The sequence below is a fragment of the Carassius auratus genome, chromosome 37 (assembly GCF_003368295.1).
Source record: "Carassius auratus strain Wakin chromosome 37, ASM336829v1, whole genome shotgun sequence".
NCBI classification, from domain to species: Eukaryota; Metazoa; Chordata; class Actinopteri; order Cypriniformes; family Cyprinidae; genus Carassius; species Carassius auratus.
Window position 1 is genome coordinate 16,230,926 of NC_039279.1, and position 26,755 is coordinate 16,257,680.

Sequence of the window (26,755 nt, forward strand, 5' to 3'; positions counted from 1 at the left end):
ACTACATATATTTCAGCAAAATGTAAGCTATACTTTAGTTAGAATTATTGCACTCCTATTTCATCGCATGCCGTCTGTTTGGTGCGCATGCATGCGGCGGCGCTTGTTCAGTAAAGTCTGTGAAGTTTAGCACAGAATTGCAATGCAGAAGGCTCATGCACCTGTGAAATGTAAGTTCACACTGAGAAAAACACATTAAAAAGTGTGAGTAGTGTATCTGTCAGCAGCACGGGTCAGTCAGAGCATCTGACGGGGCGAGCAGCTTTAAACTATACTTGTTAACTATTTTTAACAAGTTCTAAACCTCATTCTAAACGTGTATAACTTCCCTACTTATGACACAAATGGAGAAATTCTGAAGAATGTTCAGGCTGCACATTTCTATACAACAAAAGCAAACAGTGAAAGGGGATGAAAAACTCCAAAGGGGACAAAAAGTTTCATTAAAGTACCATTAAATTAGCCCATACATATCATGCAAGCTTTAGATATTGCAAAAATCAAAGATTTTTAAAATTGGGCTGTCGAGAGGCACTATGCCAGGTTGACACCAAATGTGTTTTTTTGTTTTTTTTTTCATTACCAAAGTTTAAATATGCATTGTGGATGAGTTATCTATACCAAATGTGAAAATTTCCTACGAACATCAACTTAAATTTTGGTAGTTTTCACCAAAACGTATTGTACTGTTTAGAAGACTTGGAATTAAGGGCACAAGTCAAAAATGGACACATTTTATGGCAGTTTTCCCAAGTTTAAAAGCCTCTGGACACTTCATAATTATTCATTATTTAAGCAGCGTGAACTTTCTGTAAAATATATTTTAATACTAATCTCAGTTCCAGAAAGTTCAACAGACAAAATAAATTCATAGTTTTGAAACAACATGAATTAGAAAATGATGACAATATTCGGTAACACGTTATTTTAAAGTGTCCTACATGTACTATAGTACTAACAGTAAATTATGTATAATTACAAGCAACTTATCCTAAACCAAAGTTTCTCATAATATTTTCACATCTCAATATACAAAAGTTTCATTTGATTTAGAAAAAGGTTTGCAATTTCCTGCACATGCACTCATAACACAAAACACTAAAGCACTAGAGTTCAAATAGAACAAACTTAATGAGCACAGTCATTCCACTGCTGGAGCATCATTATGTTGGAAAAGGGGTGTATGCAGGGTCGCAATCACCACAGTTTTTTTTTTTTTTTTTTTTATGTGCTAGTAATATGCGTTCTAAAATTTGGGGTCAGTATTATTTTCAAGAAAGCAATACTTTATTATTATTATTATTATTATTATTTTATCTTTGCTAAAGAAAATATGCAAGCAAGCTGTAAATTATACAGCTATAGTGTAAATAATGTAAAAGTAAATTTTTCTATTTCAACGTAACCTAAAATCTATGTTAGCCAGTTAAATAATAATATATTAGTGGCAAATCGGCAGAATTTACAACAATGTTGACTACATCACAAAAAGCCAACTGGGTCATTCTGTGTCAACTCAACCAGAGGTCCCCAGCTCACATTTTTTATTTTGTCAAACATGTTTGGTGATACAAGAAAATATTAAATCTCATGGATGTATATCTACAGAGTAGAGGAGGGTCAAAAGATCCATAAAAGATACATTTATAGTTTCAACGAGATTTATTCTTCAGACATTCCTCTTTAAAAGAAAATAAGTATTATCTGTATGTAAGATGACCCACATTAGGTTTTTGACTACTACAAATTTATACAATTTAACAATTTACTCTTGACGCCATGCTTAAACTCCAATATTGCTGGAATGGAACCACATAAAGCATTAAAAATGAAGATGGCAAAAAGGGAAAGTTTCTTAGGACCCAAAATCTAAAAGGGCATTAAGATATCTTTAATACTTCTTGTGTTACAGGCATGAAAACTTTGAAGAAGAAACATGAAAAGTGTTTTTTTACATTTTTAATAATGCATACATAATGCAACAAAGATGGCTAAAAAGATTTTACTAATAGACCTACCAATCTCTGTGTAAAAATAACAATGATGATGCCATCTTTCTGAACTCATTTTTACCCCCCCAATTTGGATGAGAATCTCAAGGGGAAAATTGTCATTTTAACCACCTTCTATAAAACAGTGGACTACTCAGTAATTATACATCTGTGACATTTAATATTTTGGCTTTCATCACCATACATGTTAATCTTTCTTTAGAAAAAAATATTGACAAAATCAAAAATTAGAGCCAGGGAAGTTTCTGAAATTTGGTTGATTTGACACGGAATGACACAATTGTGCAAAGCAAACAATGGATGTCCAAGATCAATAAATGTAAAATTATCACCTTGAAAATCGAAGTGACTGTTCTGGCTGGCCTGAAATACCCCTGTTTGGCAGGCCATCCGTATTGTTCAGCCATGATGCTAATTTGTTTCATTCATACCTGAATCATGTGGAAATTCTTCAGTCAGATAAACTGAAATGTAGACTGTTTTTAAAGGGAGTTACTTGAATTTAAGTGGAAAAGCTCCTCTTTAGGCAGGATTTAAATATATTTTTCATCATCAAGTTCAGTCTTTACTAGCTGTTTGCATTTGAATGGTGACAAACAAATAATCATTTTAAAAGGAAAATGGGACGCAACATTTAAAACAGATTTCAGGTGCACAATACTGCCATGTGCTCAAATAAACATGAGACTTCTGTATGGGGTAAAAAATTAACCGTAGGTTAATTTCACAAAACCAAAAACAATTCACTGATGACCCAACAAAACATTCTAAAACTACAGATTATAACTAACTTTGCTGCAATAAAGCTCAGCACACAATGAGATTTTTGGTGTCACTTAATTTGCAGAAAATCTTTAATTCTCGCTATGTTTGAAAAGCCCAAAATGGTGTCCATTGAGAGGGGCCAGACTGCATTTTGGCCCAGATGCCTGAACTACCCACAGCTTGCAAGAGAAAAATAATTCTTGTGTATTTAATTATGATCCCGCGAATACCAGGATCACTGACTCATGGTCCCACACAGACGTCATGTCACCTGGAATTAGTCCAGAGCGCCGTGTGTTCCAATCAATGAGGATCGTTTTACACCGACATGTCTCACGGAGGGCTTGAAGGTTACACACCAAATGGATGAGCGCCAGGTGATAAGCTAATGCGGCCAGAATCAAATTAAAGGGAGAGCACTTTCTGACTTTGTGTGAATCAAAGCAGGCATTTGAAGTGCACTGCTCGAATCGTTAGACGAGCCAGAGTGAGAGAACCAAGGGTCGCTTTTCCCCCGCATCGGTCACGTTACACAGCCCTCGACGGAGGAGAAGAGATGATTTTCATTAGTTCATAACCTGCTTCTGCGGCGCCTGTAAGAGGCCTCTTCATAAATCATCTTTCAGCCAGAAGAACTGCTATTTTCTCTTCAGAATGAAAGAAAACAAACACACAATAAAAGTCATTATTATGCACAAAAGAAGACTGTGTTAAAAAAAGAAGCAATTATTCTTATGCAGAAAATATTATCTCACTATTTTTGGCTTATCTATTACTCTACTCTGTAATTGTGGTGCTTTGCGACAAAGACTAGCTTCTGAAATCAATGTGGAAAATCATTCCAGAACACTTAGAAGTATGAATGCATTACTTGGACGCAGAATACTTCTTTAAAAATATGAAGTAGTATCTGAATGATAAGAAAATAAATGCTCTAAATATTCCATTATTTTGAACCTTTCTTTAAAAATGCTGATGAAAAATCTCATCTTCTTCCAGTGTCCCAAGTCAACACTAATGGGCTTGATGTGGAAAATTCTGTCCAGAGGATCCACAAAGACACTGAAGATACAGCCATAAAGCTTGTATCCCAACGTGAAGACAAAGACCCTTTAAGTTTTATTTTTTTTTATCTGTTCAACCTGAATAGAAAGTATTGTTCCATGTTTGCTGTGGTTGTGTAGCATGCAGCAATCAGTGACGCCACAATGAGCACTTCTGAAGAAGATCTGGCTGCTGAAACTGTCAGGTTTCTTCTGAAAGTTACTGAAATACATCTTATCACACTGAGGAAATTTGAGGGACTCAAACACAACTATTTAAAAAGATTCAAACATTCACTGATGCTCCAGAAGGAAACAAGATGCATTAAGAGCTGGGGGGTGAAAACTTTTGAACACAATGAAGATGGCCAAATTTGTTTTATTTTGTTGAAATATAATTTTTTCCCATTTAGTTCTGCCCTTCGTAAGCAACAGAAGATACTTGTATGTTTCCCGGTACACAAATTAAGTACAATTTACCTTGATCTTCAAATTCCAAAAGTTTTCACCCCCCAGCTCTTAATGCATCTTGTTTCCTTCCGGAGCATCTGTGAATGTTTGAATCTTTTTAAATAGTTGTGTTTGAGTCCCTCAAATGTCCTCAGTGTGATAAGATGTATCTCAAAATCATACAGTCACTGCTGGAAAGAGTTCAAATATGCAAAGATGCTGGAAAACCGAAGAATCTGCAGGACCTTAAAGATTTCTCTGAAGAACGCTGCTCAGTTTAACTGTTCAGAACAAACAAGGGACTCATGCACAACCATCACAAAACAGAAAGACAGTCGAGGATCATCAGGTAACAGAACACAGTATTAAGAACCAAGGGTTCCCAAACTTTTGAGTGGGGTTATTTTAATAATTTCAGCATTTTTTTTGTCTTGTGGAATAAATGTTAAAATATTTTATGTACAATATCTTACTCAGGACAGTACTAAATAAAATATAACATGCATTTAGTATGATCTCTCTTATTTTTTGAAAATTACTCATATTTTCACAGATTCTGCAAGTGGTGCCCAAACTTTCGATCCCCACTGTATATATATATATATATATATATATATATATATATATATATATATAAAATAACAATGATACATCGTTTCCTTGTTTACCACAATAAACACTGCTTTAATATCCATTATGCAGAGATTAGATGAAAAGAAAATACCATCTACACTTTTCTGAAGAATGCTGTTTACAGACTTCATAATCTTTCCACAATAATGAGATTCTGACATTTTGGAAAACTATTGTTCAAGAAAGAGAGAGAAAATAAGAGATAGAGATGGTTCAACTCCTTTGGTCATCCTACACACAGGTGACTGACTGCTTGCCCCAGCAGGAGGGGAAGGGGTCGTACACTTTCAGTCTTTGACGAGACATAAAAAACTGTGCATACCCCAGGAACGGTATGACAGCTCATTTTAGTGGTTTTGAAACCATGACATTTTCAAACCAACAGTATACCTTCAGCCCATGCAAAGTTCCATCTGTAGTTTTAACAAAAGCACTGTAGCTATCAAAAGACAAAACTTTTGTCAAAACAGATTGAACTTCCACATTTTTATATTCCTGCCCACAGACAAGAGTGGTGGCGGCCAAATCAAAAATGCTTAATCGGTGTTGAAATTAAAAATAACTTCATTTTCTGTAGTTATGTAGCCAAGAAGAAAAAAAAAACATTGTTTTTAACAGCATAGACAACTAAGTTTTATTAAAAGCCCATCGTGTCAGTTGTGAATTTCCCCTTTAATCTTAAAAACTTCAGCATGAAGCATCAACAGAACTTTACCTTTCAGCATCGCTCGACCTGTGGAGTCAACAGTGAAGCTGGGGAGAGAACTTCGGGCCCCGAGAGCAGCTGTGGCTTCCAGCAGGGCCCCGCTCAGATGAGCTGCAATGTTGGTTCTAGGAAGACAGACCCTGAACCTAATTTGCAACAGGGAGACCTGCAGCCATGACACAGCCTGGGCAAGCAGCTTTCTGGACGGGTGCAGGAGACAGACCTCGGGACTCAGGGTAGCATCAACATGGTCCAGCTGTAGAGAAGAGAGACAATGGCAATGCATGTTTGATGATGTTTTTGTATTGTTAAACCAAGAACATGTTGTCTGAGGTTGTCAAAATCAGGGGTATCTCCACAAGACACATATGAATGCTTTCCTATTAACTTGTAACAACATCCATATTACCGATTACACTGCACATTTGACAAGATATTTGTCAGGGTCTAAATTTCTTATTTTGATCTTTAACATTAGATCTTTACAATGTAAATTTTCTTTGAAAAAAAAAATGCTTGAAAATGGTAAATTCATTATTCAATAATCTACTATAATTGCACACCCACTTATATTAAACCTGTAGAACTTTTCAGGAGCACAAGCATGTCTGTTAGGTAGAAGTCAAGAATTCCCTTCAAATTCCAAGAAGCCCATCTTCTTCAAATATTATTAAACTGTGCTCTTAAATGTATACTTCTATCCTGGATAATATAATCAATTCTCTCAATTTCTTAGTGGAAAATAACAGCTAAAGTTATTATTCTCTATGAACCTACTGCATAAAATGACAAGGCTTTTAAGTTTTACAAGATATGAGACCCTTTCTCACTGGAACAAACACATTTATTAACCTTGGGAATACAGTATTGAAAGATTGCCCCATTGTGATGCACCATTACTTCATTTTTATACTGATTTTTCATCAGTCTTCTTTCTCCTTTGTTTTTTTTTTGTTTGTTTTTTTTTTGCTTAATCTTTTTATTAGGGCTGTCAAAAATATCGCGTTAATGGCGTTAATTAGTTGTTTGATGTTAATTACGTCAAATTTTTTAACGCATTTCACGCATGCGCAGTGTGACAAATTATTCAGGTCAGGAAAGTGTCTTTGCTCTCTGAATTCTCAAGATAGTAAAAAACTGCGGCGAGCGCCACGACGTAAACACCGAAGAAGCTTAAGGTTTTACCCCAGTTACTCTCAAATACATTCATGCCAAGCTCGATAAACAGAGACGACTTTGGTAGTTGATACGCTGGAGCTTCTTCCTGTTATAGCGTCCTGTGTTTCACACACGCCTACATGCAATGCAGCGAAAATTACAGCTGTTTGGGAAAGCATATGCATTTTTACTTGGTTTTACTGGCACTTGAAGCCTTCAGAACATGAAAATATCGATCCTAAAGTATTGTGGCAGAGCAAATGAACACCTCCCAAAAACAAGAGTGCCCAGAGTGCTGCTTATGTGATGGTGCATGTTTGTGTTTCTGAGTTCATTCTTTCGAGTTTCTCTATGCATAATTTCATAGATATGTGGCTATATTTAACCACTGGTTCACCTAAAACTCTTACACTATGTGTAGTTAAATGGCATGGTTTGATATAGTGCTCAGGTAAATTTGATCTAAGCAAATGTTGAACTTTTGAAAAAAAGAACCACATATTGATGAATCAATACATGAAAATTATGTATCTGTGTCCTGTTATTTATCTTTTGGTATGCATTTCAGAAAAAAAAATGGTTAGGATTCAGGTGTAATTGCAAATAGTGATTAATCCTGATTAATCCACTGAATATTCTGATTAATTTGATTAAAAATTGTAATCATTTGACAGTCCTACTTATATATATATATGCATGTGTTTATATGTATACATACTGTGTATTTTTTATATTCATATTATTTATTAATCCTGCTGAAAAACTATTATTTGTATTTATGTTTTTGATGTTGTGTAACCCATACTATAAAAGTAGAATTATAGTACAGTTGTTTAAGTAAGTGTTGTATTTGAAGCCCTGTACATGACATGCAGACAAAAATATATTAAATTTGGCCACGAAGCATGAATTATTTCCTATGACTTAATTCCATTGTTTTATTAATCACAGCAATGTTGTACTAATTCATTCCCTAATTTTGATTTAATTAGAATCAATTAGAACAAATTACTACAATGTGGCCAATTTTTTCATTTTATATCTTAATTCATTTTTACATCATGATTTTTAGTGATTTACTTAAATATTTGTTTTAAGATTTTTTTAAATCATTTTAATTAAGACTATGCTGATATAACTAAGTTTAAATAATTAATGATATATTGGGACCCCTGGAAGTTTGCAGGGGTCATTTGATTGAGAACCACTGGTCTAACTAAATAAGCCCAACTAGTGGCAGTACTAATCAACTGGCTGACTAGTCGATGCAACCCTTAATAGACATCTACGCTTCTTTAATAATCCCTGAATAGGTGATTTAATCCCTGCCAATGTGAATAGCCCAAGGAACCAACATCTGGCTCCCTAATAATGATAACAACAGGAAGCTATAAGAGTAAAAAAAAAGACCTCTCTTCTGAACTAGTAACTGCTGAATGATCAGCCCAATAAGAGCAGAAATGGAGAACACCAATCCCAGGTTTGTTATTGAGAAAGAGCACCGATTTGGTGGTTTTACTCCTATCTTTGACGTAATGCCAATCTCCTCACTCTGCAGTGAGCAGCCATTATTTCACCATTAGTGATCCCAGACAGCATTTCTGCCAGCTGCTTCCAGGAAAGTCATTACAGCTGTTGTCTGTGCCCTTCCTCTGAAACAATTGACCCAGCTTTTTTGCCACCTCTCTCCCCAAACGGCACAGTCTCTGATGAGACTTAAACCACTCTCATTGGAAAAATTGATTCAGCGTCGATGCAACGTGACAAAGAAAAATAGCAGGTGCTCTGAGCTATATCATTTTTTTTTTTTTTTTAAACAAGCAAAGCACAGGACCTTGAAGACTTTTCACTTTGATTGTTTATATTTAAGAGCAAAAACAGAAAGCATGTGTAAATTACAGTAAGGTGTACTGTAACATTTTGACTATATATTCCCTAGAAAAACAATCAACAGATGCAGTATTTCAAGGGCGAGGTGAGTAACGTCTTTAATTGGACACACAGAGTGTATTACCATAGCAACCAGGATGAAAGATTCTTGATAGTGCTTAGCAAGTCAATTGCTCCGTTTCTCATTTTTCTCACTTCAAACAGAGAAACAAAAAAGAAATTCAATCAAGATGAGGGATTACGAAATGAGGCAACACTCCTTTGAAACTGTGTTTATGAGGTTTTAATCTAGAAGAGAAAACCTTCTTTAGTGTACTTTAGTAAAAACATGTCATCACTGTATGCTTGAAAGGCAAATGCAAACACACATTTGAGTAGCTGCCAACAAAGTATGGCATTTGATCTCTAAATATTTCATGTTACTTTGATAAGTCAATACATGAGTCAACATTAAGACCCCAGATAATCATTGGACTTACATGGTCATAACACATTATCATAAATTATATTTTATACTTGATAACGTGTACAAACTTATATACTGGTGCATCTCTATAGACGCATGGTCGACATTCATTTCCAATACTGCATTGATCCGCCATCACTTATTCTTAACATATTATTTGCATTAGAAACTGGATAATACACCTATAATGTGCATGAAAGAATACTGTACTAAGGCTGTTATCCATTACTGATTGATGTAGAAACTGTGCAAACATGCAGTACTTCAAGTACTGCAGCTGTAAAATGGGCCTCACGGTTTCCAAATGTTAAACTACTGCACTAAGCAAACCGTCTCCTTATCTGAAAAATTATTTTGTGTATTGGCAGTCATCAGAAGCCCCTCCCTGAGCCGTGGCCATGGTCCTTTATAATTACTCTTTAATGGGATGGGTTTCCTGCTCTGCTCATGATAAAAGCAAAGTCTGCTTTTGTCAGATCTTAAACTGGACATTAGGGACTAAAATCTGCACGTTCACCAGCCGCCTGAAGTCTGACACTCATTCTTTTTGGTTTCAAAATCAACAGCACAGATGCAAACTAGATGTGGTTCTCAACACATCATGGTTCTTAAAGGGATCATATGATGTTGCTAAAAAAAAAAAACATTATTTTGTGTATTTGGTGTAATGAAATTTTCCAAATAATGTACATATTTGTTTCTCCTCTATGCCCTGCCTTCTGAAACATGTCTATTTTTACAAGGCTCGTCGGTCTGAAAGGCAAGGTGTGCTTTGATTGTCCAGCAATCCAGTGCGTTGTGATTGGCCGAATGTTTCAAGCGTCTGACGGAAATGTTACGCACCTCAATATATACTGTTATGGCGTGTCCCGGTCAGAACACCGGCATGACAGGACAAAACCAATAAAACCCATTACAAACAAAGCAGTTGTTGCATCCAGTGGAAGCATAATTACTGATGATAATGACTTATACTGTCTTTTTACGCTTTGTGTTGCATATCACAGAAAAAAAAACACCTGATGGAGAATTAATAGCTCTAATCCCACTAGGGTTGGGTATCGTTTGAATTTGAACTATTCGGTTTCCGATTTCGATTCCTTGTTTCGATTCCGGTTCCTAAAGATTCTCGATTCCGATTCTTTTAAGAGGCAGGGTCAAAAATAAGTTTAGGATATTTTAAATGATCTAGCTAACCAACGGTCTTTCTGAAGGAAATAGTCTGACCTTTTTCATCAATTTTAAATCTATAAACTTTTTACTTTTTTTTTTTTTTTTACTTATTTAGAGTGACGACAGACTCTGAAACTTCCGTGTGTGTGATGAATGAAGACACGCTTCTGCGCCATTCATTAATACAGACACGCAGAACATGCAGGATTCATATTTAAATACACTTTTCCGGCGTAATATTTACAGATACTAGTCCATATCGCTATTTGATGTAAGTGCAATGACCAACTTTTGATTAATTCATTCAAAATTTGGCCAATTCTGTGACATTCCGCGTTAAACTGTAAAATCAGTTTTTATGACTGGATTCCACAATTCTGTCCGCGTTTTCTACATCGCGGAAATCATAGGGTCCTACAATAAGAAACAACTTGTAAAACCCAGTATAGATTAGCAGCAGGTACAGTATAAAATCAGAAACAGTTCTTGTTTAGGAAAATGATCATATCGGCCTTCTCAGGCAGGATGCGTGAGCGTTCTGGACAGATAACTTTATTATCTTCTGCTGTGGAGAAAACACATTCGCTGGGTGTAGAAGAAGCTTAAACGCATAAATAGGAGAAAAAAGAGGCAGCGGAGGACGTAAGTCTTGTTTTCTGAGAAACATATCAAAATGAAATGAGTTTATGATAAAAATGGGAACAAATATTAACTTAATTAAAAAGGCAAAACAAGTTTTCATAGCCCGTATATTTGTTATTGTTTTAAGCATAATCTCAGTTTTATTCTGTTAAATTCAGGTACAAACTTCATATCTTCATTTTGCCCCTCAAGTAAATGTTTCCTGACTTAAGGATGTTTAGATATTTGAATTGGAAAACAAGACAAAAATACTGAGGGAGATATGTATTTTTTTTAAGTGCATGCAACAATTATGCCAAGACTTTATGAATTTAATACTTTCTGTATCCATTTAAAACCCTGTTCTTTTTTTTCACCAGAAAGACCCTTTTGTCCAATGAAAACGTTCTTCATGGAACTACAGACACAAATAAAGAACCAATCTTTTGAAGTACACAGGTTGTAAGTTTACTATTTTGCTATATTTTCAGGGGGTGACAAGTCATGCTTCAGTGATACAGAACGTGTCTGTTTCTAGAAACCCTCACAGCGTATGACATGTTTCCCAATCCTTTCATTGACATAAATGCTCAAGCATTGACTCTCTCTCTCACTGGCATGTCCCCATCTGACCAAAGCGCTAGCAGGTGTGTGAATGTGAAAATGGAGGTGGTGATAGTCTCTGGGCAGAACTTAGCTTTCGTTTTTTGTAACATTTTTGTAACGTAATATAACACCGGTTTCAAACAAACCATCAATGTGTCAAATTAAAGTGTATTATTACCATGTTACATGGGACCTAAATGAAATCACTTCAGTGTCTGATGTCATTGTGTCATGATTATCCAAATCAGATTTCATTGAAGAAACATGAAACATTCATCATGGAAGGCATGAGCATCCTGCTGGCTCAGTTTGGGCCCCTTGTTTCTCAGTCTGTCAAAGCTTCATCGTTGACCCTGTCTTGGTGTTCTGGCTCTCTATAGCCACTATTCTATCAGGTGCTTTGTAGAGAGAGTTAATGCAGCACAAGGGCTGAAACTGTAGCTGGCACGGTCAGAATGTCTCAGTCTTGCTCTGAGGCTGCAGAAACACAGGAATGGTTAGGATACCTTGAGAATGACTGACACACAGTAGCGGAGTCCAATACTCAACACGTCCAGTCCCTGCTGCCTTCAAACACATGCCAAACTGAAGGGTGCACAACAACTATGCAAAATATTATTGCACAATATTTTCATTTTATCAGATTAGTATGAAAGCCAGTTTTAAAAGAAATAATATATCTCTCCTTTTTTTCCCAACAGGATAACTCTCAATTGTGACTTACAGATTACAGTATGACTGTTTACCTCTCATTATCAGCAGTATATCTCACAAAGTGACTATTTCTTATGGAAGCCTGTTTGTGAATAAAAAAAAAATGTTATGGCCAGAAATCATAAAGTAAAAATCAAGGAAAACTCCCACTATACAACAACAGCTTGATAATACATACAAGGAACAGTAATAACCATAAACTGTCCTTTAATGAAAAAGCTGCATTTAGATTCCTTAAAATGTCTCAAAAAAAGAACAAAAACACACAAACAAAAAAAGACACAACAAAACAACAATCACAAAGTAAAACATATAAAAACAACAACACAATAACAACAAAACATTAAACAAAACAAAGACAACACAATAAAACAGCACATTGAAAACACAAAAGTAAAACAAAGCACCACAATAACACGAGAATAAAAAAAAAAATCCAAAATACAACAAACAAGCGAAAAAGGCTACAAAACAAAACAGCAGGACGCCAAAACAAAGTAAAACAAAACACCATACACCACTATAACCTAACATAAGGCATAAAAACTAAACTTGTTTGGAGCTACATGCGAGTAAATAACGACAGAATTTTAATTTGTGGATGAACTAGCAATGTATTGAACAAAGAACTACAAACAATTAAGCACAATGTGGTCTCCTTTCAGCCCATCTAACAATTCAGCAAATGTAAAATTTCATTTGCATGATTAAGCTGAATTTGCACATTAATCGAGCCCTCTTTTTATTTGTTCTGTACCCACTCTGGAAAAAGCCCCTGACAAGTGTGACACAGCCCACCTGGCACACATCTGAAGAGTGTATTTACTTCACAGCCCGTCATATACCAATCTTGCCTGCAATGTTGTGCATTAATATACAACTAATGCAGCACAAACTGTCAGTACTGCTATTAACTAGAAGTGGGCTTGATTTATTCACCAAGAGCGCTTGCTGTCAGAGCTGCTCTTGGACATAATGACTCAGCACGGATCCTCTGGGTTGTTATGGGGTGACCTGAGGATCCTTCTAGCACACTGAGAGCAAGGTCTCATGTGACCCAATAGCTGCAGCTGTCACAGACAGGCTAGGTGAAAAGGTTTAGCTAGAGTGAGTTTGTATCTTTTTGAAGCAGCACCAGTAGGGTAGTCTAGGGTTAGAGTGAAGAGGGGCCTAATCGGGACCAATGTGTATGTGAGATATGCATGTATTTGTTGGGAGATATGAATCGCACAAATGTTTTTATTTTTTATTTTATGCAGATGCTTATACTGTTATTTAATTTTTAAATGTTATTCAGTTTTGTGTATCTCTCAATTGGGTTGGCCTATGTAGGATTTTCCATTTATAATTAATATTTTAATTAAAACCTAACTGTGTCCAAAAAAATAAATAAAAACAAACTAATTTTATGCCAGAGAAAACAATAGCTGACTATAATAGCCAAAAGAAGGTACAAGTAGGGAAAAAAATGTTTACTGATAAGTTGAAGAAAATTCTTTCTAGCAAAGAAAGAAAGGAAGGAAGAACATAGAGAGAGAAAATAAGGCAAAACTTAAAAAAATAAATAAATAAAAAAAATAATCTTACACAAAGTTGATACTCTTATATATTATATTAAGAGCACTAAAGGGTCATGAACTGAGATGTTAAAATTCCCTTGATCTTTTGACATGTAAGAGGTTATTGTACTTTAAAAACATCCTGTAAGTTTCAGAACTCAAAACCTTCTCGTTAGTCTAAGTTTACACTATTGAGTTTTCATTTTAAAACAGCATTTTAAAATGAAAACAAACATCATTTATACTGGTGCTTTCAACGCGTTTCAAACTAAAATGGGGTCTTGCAGTTTTATTGAGGGTAAAAAAAAAGTAGTGTAAAACGATAGCAAAATGCATTTTAAAATGAAAACACAGCAGTGTGAGCATAGCCTAAAAATAGCTTATATTGAATACAATCTGCTTAAATGACAGGTTGTGGAATGTGACACTTTTTGAAGTAATAGTGTGACTAAACCCAGCCTCCATAGAAGATGATCAATTCATGCTTCTACATCACTGCCAGTTTAGCCCCGCCCACCGATTTGTGCATGTATTGAGAGACAGTGTCCTTTGTTCACTTCATTTTACCACTGATTCATTTACAAACAAAGCACAATTTGAAGTAGGATTTTCAGAAAGAATTAAATTAAAGACGATGCTGTGCTGACTTTATTGGATCCAACCGTTTTTATTACGTGGTCACTATTGCTTTCTCAGTTATTATAGATCGTTTGATATGTACTTTACTTTTATGCGTTTTTAACTGTAATCACAGCAGCGTTCATCTGTGAAGGCTGTACCAGGGTTTCTGCAGGATTTTTAAGATCAAATTTAAGACTTAAGACCTTTAAGACCTGAACACATAAAATTAATACCATATGAGCGGGGTAGGGCAATGTCTATAGTACCATACAAAGTATCATAAAATACCATAAAATTACTGTAAAAAGCATAATTTACAGTTCGGATACAAGTTTTCACAAAAGTTTCACAAGTTTTTTAAAGTAATTCTTTTTCTAAAAGTGTGCATCGTCTTTTAAGTCAGATTCTTCCATTTGGGTTGTTACCAAGCAAATTAAATCAGCATCAACAGAATTGATCTTTGCAATGCAGAGGAAACACAGAAGCTGCATAAGAAGTGTCATTTACATACATTTAAACACTGTTTAATGCAGCTCAGAGGGACATGGTATACCTTAACCTGCAGTAACAAATGCATGAATAATGTTTTGATATTTGAAACATAAATATTGAAAACTGATGCTTGAAATTATTTAAAATATGAAAAAGATACCTTAAATGTAAAATTAAAACAGTAAGTCACTGTTAATAAGTGAGTCATTATGATTGAACCGAATCATTGAAACAGTTGATTAATTCGGGAACAAAACAGCGTCCTGGTGTTCAGAGATGCAAAACATCTGTGGCTGTGTTTGAAATTATTTAAGTGCTCCCACACAGCTGAGGTCTTCTGCATTTTTGTATTCTCTTCCAGATGAACTGAATCATGTTGTTTACTCATGGGCGATTCATAAGCCACTTTTCCAGTATAAGGCCGAATGGTCCTCTTTGCTTAACCGTTCCATTCCATGCCGATCCGAGCCAGGAGCCAGTCAGCACAGATACAGTTTCATTTTCCACTGTGGTGCTTATAACAGAGCTCTTTGGAATGCAATACAAATGTGTCAGCTGCTGCCTTGGTTTTGTAATATTAACAGCAATATTGATGATGGTCAGATATTTCTGTTTTTGGTACTCCTTTTTTATCTGATATTTACTTCATTCAATAACAGAAAAAAAGGCTCAGCTCTTGACGTGAGAAATAAAATAAACAGAAGGCTACGACGGTATAATAAGCACAAATGTTTCCTCCAGAGGCCAAACTATCTCAGACATTTTTTCTTTTTTATATTGAATGTAGCATACTGTAGCTGTTTAGTTGGCTGTTTGATCAAACTATGGTAAAAAATGCTACCAACCAGCTATGGAGAAACTGGTAGCAAGGCAACAGAGTGGTGACATCACACACGCACTCTTACTGCCGCACCGTACCAGGCTCACGTGCAAATACAACTGTAACCATACCTGACAGTCCTGTGGCTATAGTCAAGCGTGAATGAAGACATTCGCAGGGGACAGTTTCGCAGGGGATGCCAGGTGTTCCAAAAAAAAACGATTATTCGAATCTCTAAATTTTAAATCGAATGCCTACCCGTCAAATATTCAAATATTCTGGTCCAGCCATACTGTATAAACAAACAAACCAGAAGCTATACAAACAATGAATGATTAGAATAGAATAGAATAGAATAGAATAGAATAGAATAGAAATATCAAATATTGATATGTTACAAGAGCATTAAGGTTCCAATGTACTTCAAGCAAAATTGAAGAATGAACTGGTATGATGTTATTTCAAACTAAATTGGGCCAAAACAACATTCATTTGGAGTAATTCTAACTTAAAGACAACTGACAAACTAACAGTTTGTTTTTATTTTTAATACTGTAAAGATGCTTGCTTTAAAGGGACAGTAAGTAGGAATTACTCCCATCTAGTGGTGAAGTTGTATTTTGCATTCAAACAAATTTTGCTCTCCAGCGCCTCGCTTTTCAAATGCGCGTTGCATCTACGGTAGGCGATATGTACCAAAAAGCTTTGACAGGATGTCTTCTAATAGCACTTCGTCGAGTTTTCCTTCAGGTGAACAGGTGTGTTATTTCAAACAAACTGCAAAATGACAACTAACAAACGAATGTTACAGTATGAATTACTGACTGTGGAAAACATGAAATATTGTAATTAGTAGTTATGTCTTCTTTATTCGTTATATTTTCTGAATTATATGCATTGTTAGATATAAAAAAAAATATTATAATATAGATTGTAACACTGACTTATCTGTCGAGAAGAAAACTGGCCACTTCAGCGTCTCTTTTGAAATCTTTATCAAGCATTAGCTCTTTCCACCTAGAAAAAGCTTCCCCGACATTAACTCTTGTTTTCTGTAATCTACGGTCACGTTTCCTTTTACGTTCTATTTTTGACTGTTTTGGTGACTATGTTTTCTTCTCCTGTGGCGCGGCATATGTATGTTTCATAATAAGAATGCAATCCAGACTTTTAAACTTGCCGGTGCAGTTTCAAGCGCCTCTCACTGCTCTGCACCTGCGTTTCTGGCTCTGACCGAAAACGCGCTGTGGAAACGCGTTGGCTTAGTACTTTTTGTCCCTCTCTGCTATTATAGTTTTGCAAGATGGCGGAACTACATGGAAGCCTCCGTCGACCTACCCGTCCCATGTATATAAAGATAATAAATTCTTCATTTACAAGGATTAGTTTAAACATTGGCATAGGTATTTGTACACCATTGAGGGCATATTTATGAATAAAAATATTGATTTTAGATAATAAAATACCTAAAAAGTTACTTATTGTCCCTTTAAAGCAATCTATTGCACAAAGCACTATATAAATAAAATTTGAATTGACTGGAGTGCCAAATTGCAGAGTTGGGGCAAACATACCCACATTGCTAAAAACGGATTCTATCTTAACCCCTCTTTCATTTTTGTTGCGTTTATTTTATTATTGATAAAACACACAACGCATATTTACATATTAATCTAAATGTTGCTCTCAGCATTATGGATGGCGTTGGGATGTTCATTAACAGTTTTTCTAACTTCTTTTTACCCCTGGGTGAAAAACGAGTGTATCAGGGCCTTTGCTTTGCCTAATAACTTCCTCAAAGCATTAATAAAACGTGACACACATTCTGCCAAGAACAATCATGTGTTGAGGTTAGAGTTATGCCAGCAACTCTTTGATAAAGTTTCCACAAGAACAAGCCAAAATATGAAGAACTGCACAGGACTTTCTGAAATAATAAAAACGAAAGAATAAGCAAACCTGACAAATTCCTTCAGGACTGTTGCACAGGTAATGTTGATCCTTTTTATTGTCTGGAAAACTGAAAGAGTTTTTAAAACAGATTTTAATTTCTTCATCATGACATGCCTTTCATCCAGGCAAAACCTTGTCCTGATATGAAGTCTAATATGACCCCAGAGAGGATATAGGGTGGATTGTCTCAAACAATTTGTTTGATGAGGGTCATAAAAGCCATCTATTTTGGACACCTGTTTGTACACCCCATCCCCTCCCTGTACACCCCAGTGACCTAAATATGAACTTATGAACCTAAGAAGGAATTTCGGTGGGAGGGAAAATGTGTTGGGATCTGTGTGCTTTTTTTAAACTCTGAAAAGGGTGAAATCATGAAAATGGTATAAGGGAAGATTTTATTAAGGTTTTAAGTACACAGTGCATATCAAGAAAAAGGTTATAAACACATACGAAATGGAAACAATGTAATGATCATTTTTGTCCTACTTGGAAAAGTGTAAAAACGTTACAAATGAAATAAAAAGAAAACTAGGTTGTTGGTTATTTATCTAAAACAACTAAACAAGTCAAAAAACTATCAGATACGTTTCGTTAAGCAACACATGAAAAAGATGTGAGAGCTTGTAGCATTACAATTTAAAAAGGTGTAAAAACGTTGTTAAAGTTGTTACAAATTAAATGAAAAGAAAACTAGGTTACTGGTTATTTATCTAAAACAACTAAACAAGTCAAAAACTATCAGAAAAAGGTTATAAACATAGACGAAACAGAAACAATGTAATGATCTTTTTTTTCCTACTTGGAAAAGTGTAAAAATGGAGTTAAAGTTGTTTCAAATTAAATAAAAAGAAAACTATACTATCAGAAAAAGGTTCTAAACAGACGAAACAGAAAAATGTAATGATCTATTTTTTCTTACTTGGAAAAGTGTAAAAATGGAGTTAAAGTTGTTACAAATTAAATAAAAAGAAAACTTGGTTACTGGATATTTATCTCAAACAACAAACAAGCCAAAAACTAACAGATACGTATCGTTAAGAAACACGTGAAAAAGATGTGAGAGCTTGTAAAAATTTAAAAAGCTGTTTTTTTACCAGTTAAAAACTAGATAACAGAGTTTTAGCATTTGTACCTTACCTCATACAAAAAAAAGAAGCAAATGTAAAGCAGCGATACAAACAAACCAGAAAAGTTGGCATTTGTCACGTCGGGATGAAAAATGTAAACAACAGAAAAAAAGATGGTAGGCATTTACGCGGATATAAAATAAAATACATCAGACAAGATACTTGTCAAATCTATGCAGTACTTTACCACTAACTACAATTTTAAAAATCGAGACTGTTACTGACAGAGAGTTAAACAAAAGAAAAAAAGATCTCACAGCAAAGTGTTACGACATCTCCTGTAACATTAAATCGACTCAAACTAAAATAAGAAAAGAAGCGAATGTAAAGAAACGATACAAACCAGAAAAGTTGGTGTTTGTCACGATGTTAGAAAAAAAGTTAAAACAAAAGAAAAAAGATGGTAGGCATTTACGCTGATCTCAAAGAAAATACATCAGACCTCATCTTTAAAACACCAGCACAAGATACTTGTCAAAACTATGTTGTACTCTACCACTAACTACAACTTTAAAAATCTAGACTATTACTGACAGAGAGTTAGACGAAAGAGAAAAAGATCCTCCGGCAGAGTTTGCAGAGCCTTCGGTAAAACAACCTCACAGCACAGCCGACACACTCAGAATGCTTACGTCCGGTCCCACTCAAACCACTTCTTCTTCGTTTTGACGCAAAGCTTTAGGTGCATTTACCGCCACCTACAGGGCAGGAGTGGTGAGCATTGACCTTAATGAAAACAAACTCAAACATAAGAGATAAAAAAAAAAAAAAAAAAAATGATTGATAATAATAAACTTAGTAGTGATTCTTTAAATCCTGTTTATCAACTCTTTGAGATAGTTAATCATTGAAACATTTCTATAGTCACATCTTTATTTAGCATTTTCTAAAATGATATCTGGTTTATTTCTATATTAAGTGTAAGGTAGTTGTATTCTTTCGTTGTCATATCTTTTACATTTTATTAAAATAGGTTCAACTGTTTCAGGAAGATCACATTTAACACAAAGTCCAGACACGTTTTTTCCTCTTATAAATAATGACTGTGAATGAATGTGGCCAATTCTATGGCGAGATCTTCTTTTCTATCACCAAAATTCTCCTTTCATTTTCAACTGTTCTTTGAATATTATATTTATTCTCACCACCCCATTTAATTTACCACATATCTTTTTATGTTTTTTTATTATTTTTTTATTACCCCTTTTAGTAATTTATCTAATTTACTCATTGGAGTATTAAATTTGATGTCTGACATTTTAATGTTTTTATCTGATCCACTACTTTCATTACCTATATGTGCGGGTATCCATACAAAATAAATATTTGTTTTTGCTTGTATTCTGAACAAACTCTGTAAAATGACTGACAAATTGTCTTGTCTAGTTGAAGATTCACCACACTTTAAACTTGAAAGTGCTGAAAATGAGTCTGAACATATAACTACTATAGGTATATTAACGTGTTCACCCCACTGAAAAGCCAAAAATATGGCAATCTGATGGATGATTAGATGTTCTTTTTGCTATTCTATACCTAACCCCTTGGAACATATGTGTCCTGTTTCAGGGGCTTTAGATCCAACTGTGTATATGAGTTACTTTAAAACTAGGTTAGCCTATATGATCTTTATTTTTCATCTAAACAGTCCTTGTTGTTGTTTTTTTATTTATTTTAATAAGCCACTCACACTTACTTTAGTAGGCTAAACTAAATCCTTTGTCTTTTATTTTGTCAATATCAACTTCTGGCACAAAATTCTACATTCATAAATGTATGTTTTTCAAAACTCCCCACGCTTAGTGGCATTTAAAGACGAATTTGTGATGTATTTGTAGACGTTAAAAGGATTGAAAAGTCCCAAAGCAAGATTTTTGTATTCTTCATTAGTGGACTTTGGTTGGTTAATTTAACTTAATTTCGTTTTTGTTAATTTTCTATTTTTAATTTTTCAAGGCTATTCCTGAATTCAGTATTATTCTGGGGGGCTGGATTTGACGGGCCGGATTTGGCCCGCGGGTCGCAAGTTGACGTAGCATGCTTTATCTGTATGCATGAGACTGTCTGAATACCGGCAGAATTCACATTTCTGTTGTAAAAAGAGAAACAGTGTGCAGAAGTATTATTTGCTTTTATGCGCTTTTGTCCGAAGCTGCAGTTGCTGTGTGACGCCTGTAAAAAAAAAAAAAAAGAAAAAAACCTGGACGCGCTCCGAGAGAAGGTCGTTAAAATCAATTTCTTATTTTCGTTTTCTAAACTTGTGTTGGTTGATTCGTGCTTGATTCGTGCAATAGATTTTTGAACATGAAGTGACAGTCGACACGGTCACGGTTTTAGACTAGAGAGGAGAAGGGATGGGAAAAGATCTGGGCACAGTTTTTCCAGAACTTCGTGCCAAGTTAAAGCGGTGTCGAGCTGTTTTAATGAATTTTTTTAGATGTATTATGGTGCCCGAACCCATATGACTTTGAACAGTGACCGCGAACATTTTGTTTACTGCAGCCGCACCCATCATTACCAAGAGCGAACCGTTGACTCATGCAGACTGAGAGTATGAAATGAAGCGAACGCACAGGCCACAGTGTGACATCCATGTAAACACAGATGACGTCAAGGGTTTTTTTTTAATTAAAGAAGATTGCCTTCATTTGTATGTAGGCCAAGGCAATTTATATATTTACAATACTTAAATATAATTAATAGTATTTTATTGCGTTTGTATTAGTTGTTTGTAGTTAAAAAAAATTGGTCAGTCTTAACGCAAATTTACAATCGGCAAGTCGGTCGGACTAAAAGCAAAAAAAATAAATAAAATGAGTCGGTGGTAAATTGACAGGGTCGGTCGGGTTACGTCAAACAAGAATATTTTTAAGGATGGCCTAACTGATAACATTTTATTACATGTTTTAAGACTTGCAATGTTTTCAACCGTTAATCTTCTGAAACTGTGGTTCAGTTGAACAAATAAATAATCATCCGCCAAATAAGAAATAAGCATACGTCCTTAACTCTTGAAACATCTGACTCATATTTTAGAGTAGTTAAGGTGGCTTATGAAATATATCAATTAAATCTGTACGTGTGTGCGCAATTATTTTTTCTCAGTGACTGTAACTGATTACATTTATTTTTGTAAACAAATGATATAATTTAGCTATATGTAACTAGTTGATCCCTAACACTGATTATGCATTCTAACAATAATAGATGGTGAAAGAATTCATTAACCTCTTTAACTTAAAAAATGCATACAATGTCCGCAAACAAGGGTTTGTTCATAAAACAACCCAGTCCCCTGACTTGAAAGCACCGTAACAAGTATAGCCATTGCAGAAATTTATTATAGAGATGCATTAAGATAAACTTTGGATGTACGATTGACCGACTTATCACATGTTTACCATATTATTACAATGCCCTGCTTACCTAGTTTTATGATGAAATATGTCTGTAAAATAAACAAACATAAACACAATCTCCAGAATGGGGGACTGATGATGGGCTCATCATTTCATGATGAAGACAGACTGGATATTCAGACCACAGCAGTAGGACACGATTGTCTTTTTCTAAAGATAAAGACAATTATTTGGTTTCAGGACACACAAATCCTAACGGTTCACAAGATAACATAACAACGGTTGCTCCATTACAGCATAGCCAAACCTATTTTAGACTGTTTTAGCACATGTATATTGTATTATTGTTGAATATAGTCGTTTAGTCTAAATATGTGTTAACAGTTATTTTATTGTTGTCATATGTATTATATGTTTTTGTTTTACAAAGGGGTTAAATTTAATACATTTAACTAATACCTCATTCAAGCTATATAGATCTTTATGTCAGGGAACTACAATACCCATCACACACCTCAGCCTTCAAACATGGCCGTCGTGGATACGTACTCATATTGTATGTGGCAACGCTCTAAATCATTGGACATCTGATTAAACGCATACGCAGATAACCTAAATAAAAAGAGGCACATTTCTACGCTGTATGTGAAGTATATGCTCCTTCCATGTTGTGATGTTACAAACCCTCTTTTCTGTGATCTGTTTTAGTGATGCATAGTTCGATTCACTTCTGAAAAATTATTTATTTGGACAGTTTGGTTCAATGAACCGATTCATAGGGACCTTTAGTCATTTTCGCAGTTACGTCAGTACACGTTTTTTTTTTTTTTTCTTCTAACAACTGAAGAGTCATTTTTATTTCCGTTAATCATCTATAATGTTAGCTACTCAAACGAAGATAAATTGTGTAAGTGTTCATTAAGATGCCGAAATGAAAATAAGCGTACAAATATTCATAATGACAATAAGTACAATATACCCTAAAAACACAATACCCCCCTGCTCAGTACAGCTAAAATTTGCTAGAGTGGTGAGATATTTATTGATTTAACAGACGCTTTTATCCGAAGCGAGTTACAGATGAGGACGGTGGAAGCAATCAAAAACAACAAAAAGAGCAATGATATATAAGTGTTATAACATGTCTCAGTTAGGTTAACACCGTACACGTAGCATGGGATTTTAAATAAAATAATAAAAAGAAAACAGATTGAATAAAAAAAGAATAGAGCAAGCTTGTGTTAGAGGTCTTTACACACACACATATAAATATATATAAACCGCAATGTTTTTCATAGCCTTACACTTTGAAACCAGAACGAAAAGTTTCCATGATTTTGTTAGCTCTTTCTGTTTGAATCTGTTTACCGCAGTTTTCACCATCCTAATTGCAATTCTTTGGTCTTACGCTTAGGGCCTAGTTTTTGCTCTCGTGTTAGTGGGTCTCTTTGTTCATAAAAAGCAATATTTCTGTGAATTTGGGTATTAAAATATTGCTTTAATCATTGTCTTCATTCGAGACGTTTATAAGATATGTTGATTATTAATTATTATCCAACCTATAAACCAAAATATCATGACTGACTTGAGTGATCATTTTGGGTGATTATCTTGATCATCTTGGGCGGAGCCATCTTGGGCGTGACCAATGTTTATGACTTCCTGATGACAATCCCCCATCGTGTATACCATATACAAGGGTTGAGGGTGGGTCCGATCACTAAAACCAACAAAGACCGGTTGATAAACGCTAAAGTTGCCTGCTGTGAACAATAAACAATACAATTAATCAATAAACTGGAAATTCATCGTGACTTAAAACAGTACATCCGCATTCGGCACCAAAGTTCTATATCGATTAGGGGCAAAGTTTATGCCTTGGAAAGAATCGAATTCTGAAAAAGTCGTCTGACGCTGCGCAAACGACCCATGGAGAGTAAATGGAGCGGCGCTGATGAGGCCGAAAAATTGTTTTGTAAAAGACATTATCGACCCTGTTTTTACACTACACTACAGAGGACAGATGATCGGTCTGATGCAAAAGATCATCACGGCGGAATGCGACCCAAATCACAACTGTACGGGCAATAGCAAGCAGGAAAAAAATATCAGTAACCTAATGAAACTTGTAAAAAGTCTGAAATATACATGACCTGATTTGACGAGCATATTTTTAACTGGGAGAGACCCGGTGCATGTAAAATTCTGGAAGTGATGTCTGAATGTGAAGATGAGATGGACGTTAATGATGTTCTCTATCTGTGTACATCTGTAACAGATCAATGTGTGCTGTTGGCTTCCAAAAATATGATTCTATGACCTGTGAAATGATTGTATCGTTGGTTGATTTTATGTTGGAGCAAAACATGTAAATCTGCAAAGATTTTCTATTCTGGTTAGATTGCCTGTAATGTCAGTACTATTTGTTTTTTGATGACAATTTGAGCATTTTTTTCACTACATCGATGTATATTCAACAATATAGTGTTGAAATAAAAGATTGATCCACATCACTCACTATTCTGTTCTCGGAGTTCAGAAACTTTTTTTTGGTTTGTTAACAATTCAATAATAATTAATAAGCAACGATCTTGTATCTTATATCTGATATAAACTAGGATAATTGGGTAGCTAACGTTACTCGACGGTCACATTTAAGTTTTCACCGCTTACACTCACCAAAAACAACCGAAACCTGTAACTCTGTCGTAATTAGGCTAGTTAAAAATACAAAAACTTAATGCCTGACACTTTTGTAACTGACTAAAAACTGATGTTTAAGCTAATCAAACGACATAGGCAATGTGCATAAAACTGCGAACACAAACATCACTAACTTAAATGAACAAAAGATAATAACCACCAATATGTGTTCACACAATTAAATTTATTTAGATGATTCACTGAAATAAAACTTGATGATTCACTGAAATAAAGACTCTTGAGTTGTTAGAAGAAAAAAAAATGTGTACTGACGTAACTGCGAAAATGACTTAAGGTCCCTATGAATCAGTTCATTGAACAAAACTGTCCAAATGAATAAATTTTCAGAAGTGAATCAAACTTTGCATCACTAAAACAGATCATAGAAAAGAGGGTTTGTAACATCACAACAGTTCCCTGACCTAAAGATCTATATAGCTTGAATGAAGTATTATTTAAATGTATTAAATTTAACCCCTTTGTAAAACAAAAACATATAATACATATAACAACAATAAAATAACTGTTAACACATATTTAGACTAAACGACTATATTCAACAATAATACGATATACATGTGCTAAAACAGTCTAAAATAGGTTTGGCTATACTGTTACGGAGCAACCGTTGTTATGTTATCTTGTGAACCGTTAGGATTTGTGTGTCCTGAAACCAAATAATTGTCTTTATCTTTAGAAAAAGACAATCGTGTCCTGCTGCTGTGGTCTAAATATCCAGTCTGTCTTCATCATGAAATGATAAGCCCATCATCAGTCCCCCATTCTGGAGATTGTGTTTATGTTTGTTTATTTTTACAGACATATTTCATCATAAAACTAGGTAAGCAGGGCATTGTAATAATATGGTAAACATGTGATAAGTCGGTCAATCGTACATCAAAAGTTTATCTTACTGCATCTCTATAATAAATTTCTGCAATGGTTATACTTGTTACGGTGCTTTCCAGTCGGGTGACTGGGTTGTTTTATGAACAAACGCTTGTTTGCGGACATTGTACGCATTTTTTAAGTTAAAGAGGTTAATGAACTCTTTCACCATCTATTATTGTTAGAATGCATAATCAGTTTTTTCACACACGTACAGATTTAATTGATATATTTCATAAGCCACCTTAACTACTCTAAAATATGAGTCAGATGTTTCAGGAGTTAAGGACGTATGCTTACTTCTTATTTGGCGGATGTATATTTATTTGTTCAACTGAACCACAGTTTCAAAAGATTAACGGTTGAAAACAATACAAGTCTTAAAACATGTAATAAAATTATCAGTTACATTATTTTTTTTTGAGAAATTGACATAGTTGCACAACCTTAGTATGACATAGTTGCCCCCCCCCCCCTCAGTATGGCTCTGTGTGACGTTAGATGGAGAGGAATTTCGTTATATGGGTCCTAAGGGCACTTCTTCCGGAAGAGCAGAGCAGAGCACTGAGAGCACAGACATTCACTGATCAGAGTGAGAGCGTCGCGAAATGTCACAAAAGAAGTGTGTTTTTGGTTGCCAGGGCAAGACAACCCTGCAGAGATTACCAAAAAAAAAAAACTGCATTAAGGGACCAGTGGATGGAGTTTATTTTTACAGAGCATCAACGGAGTTGTGCAAGTGTTTTTGTTTGTTCCCTGCATTTCGAAGATGCTTGTTTTACAAACAAGGCCCAGTTTGACGCCGGATTTGCCTCCAGCCGGTCGTGTTTTTCCGGGAAAAATCGGTACAGACTATCTTTCTCTTATGAATATAATAAAACTAAAGACTTTTTGGAGTTATGAAGGATGCAGTACTACTCTATAGGTACTCAAGATTAACAGGATATTGAGTGAAAACGAGCATTTCACCCCCTCTTTAACAACCTCTTACAT

General features: G+C 35.0%; 1 protein-coding gene across 6 annotated transcripts in view; it reads right to left on the reverse strand.

Annotated features, from left to right (window-relative positions):
• The window catches only part of LOC113056368 (1-phosphatidylinositol 4,5-bisphosphate phosphodiesterase epsilon-1-like), a 94,424-nt gene that overhangs the window by 36,755 nt on the left and 30,914 nt on the right, over window positions 1–26,755 (reverse strand). For all 6 annotated transcript variants that reach the window (XM_026223115.1, XM_026223116.1, XM_026223114.1 and 3 more), the window contains exon 3: window positions 5,619–5,865. In XM_026223115.1, the coding sequence (XP_026078900.1) occupies window positions 5,619–5,865 (247 nt within the window). The remainder of the gene's footprint in view (window positions 1–5,618; window positions 5,866–26,755) is intronic.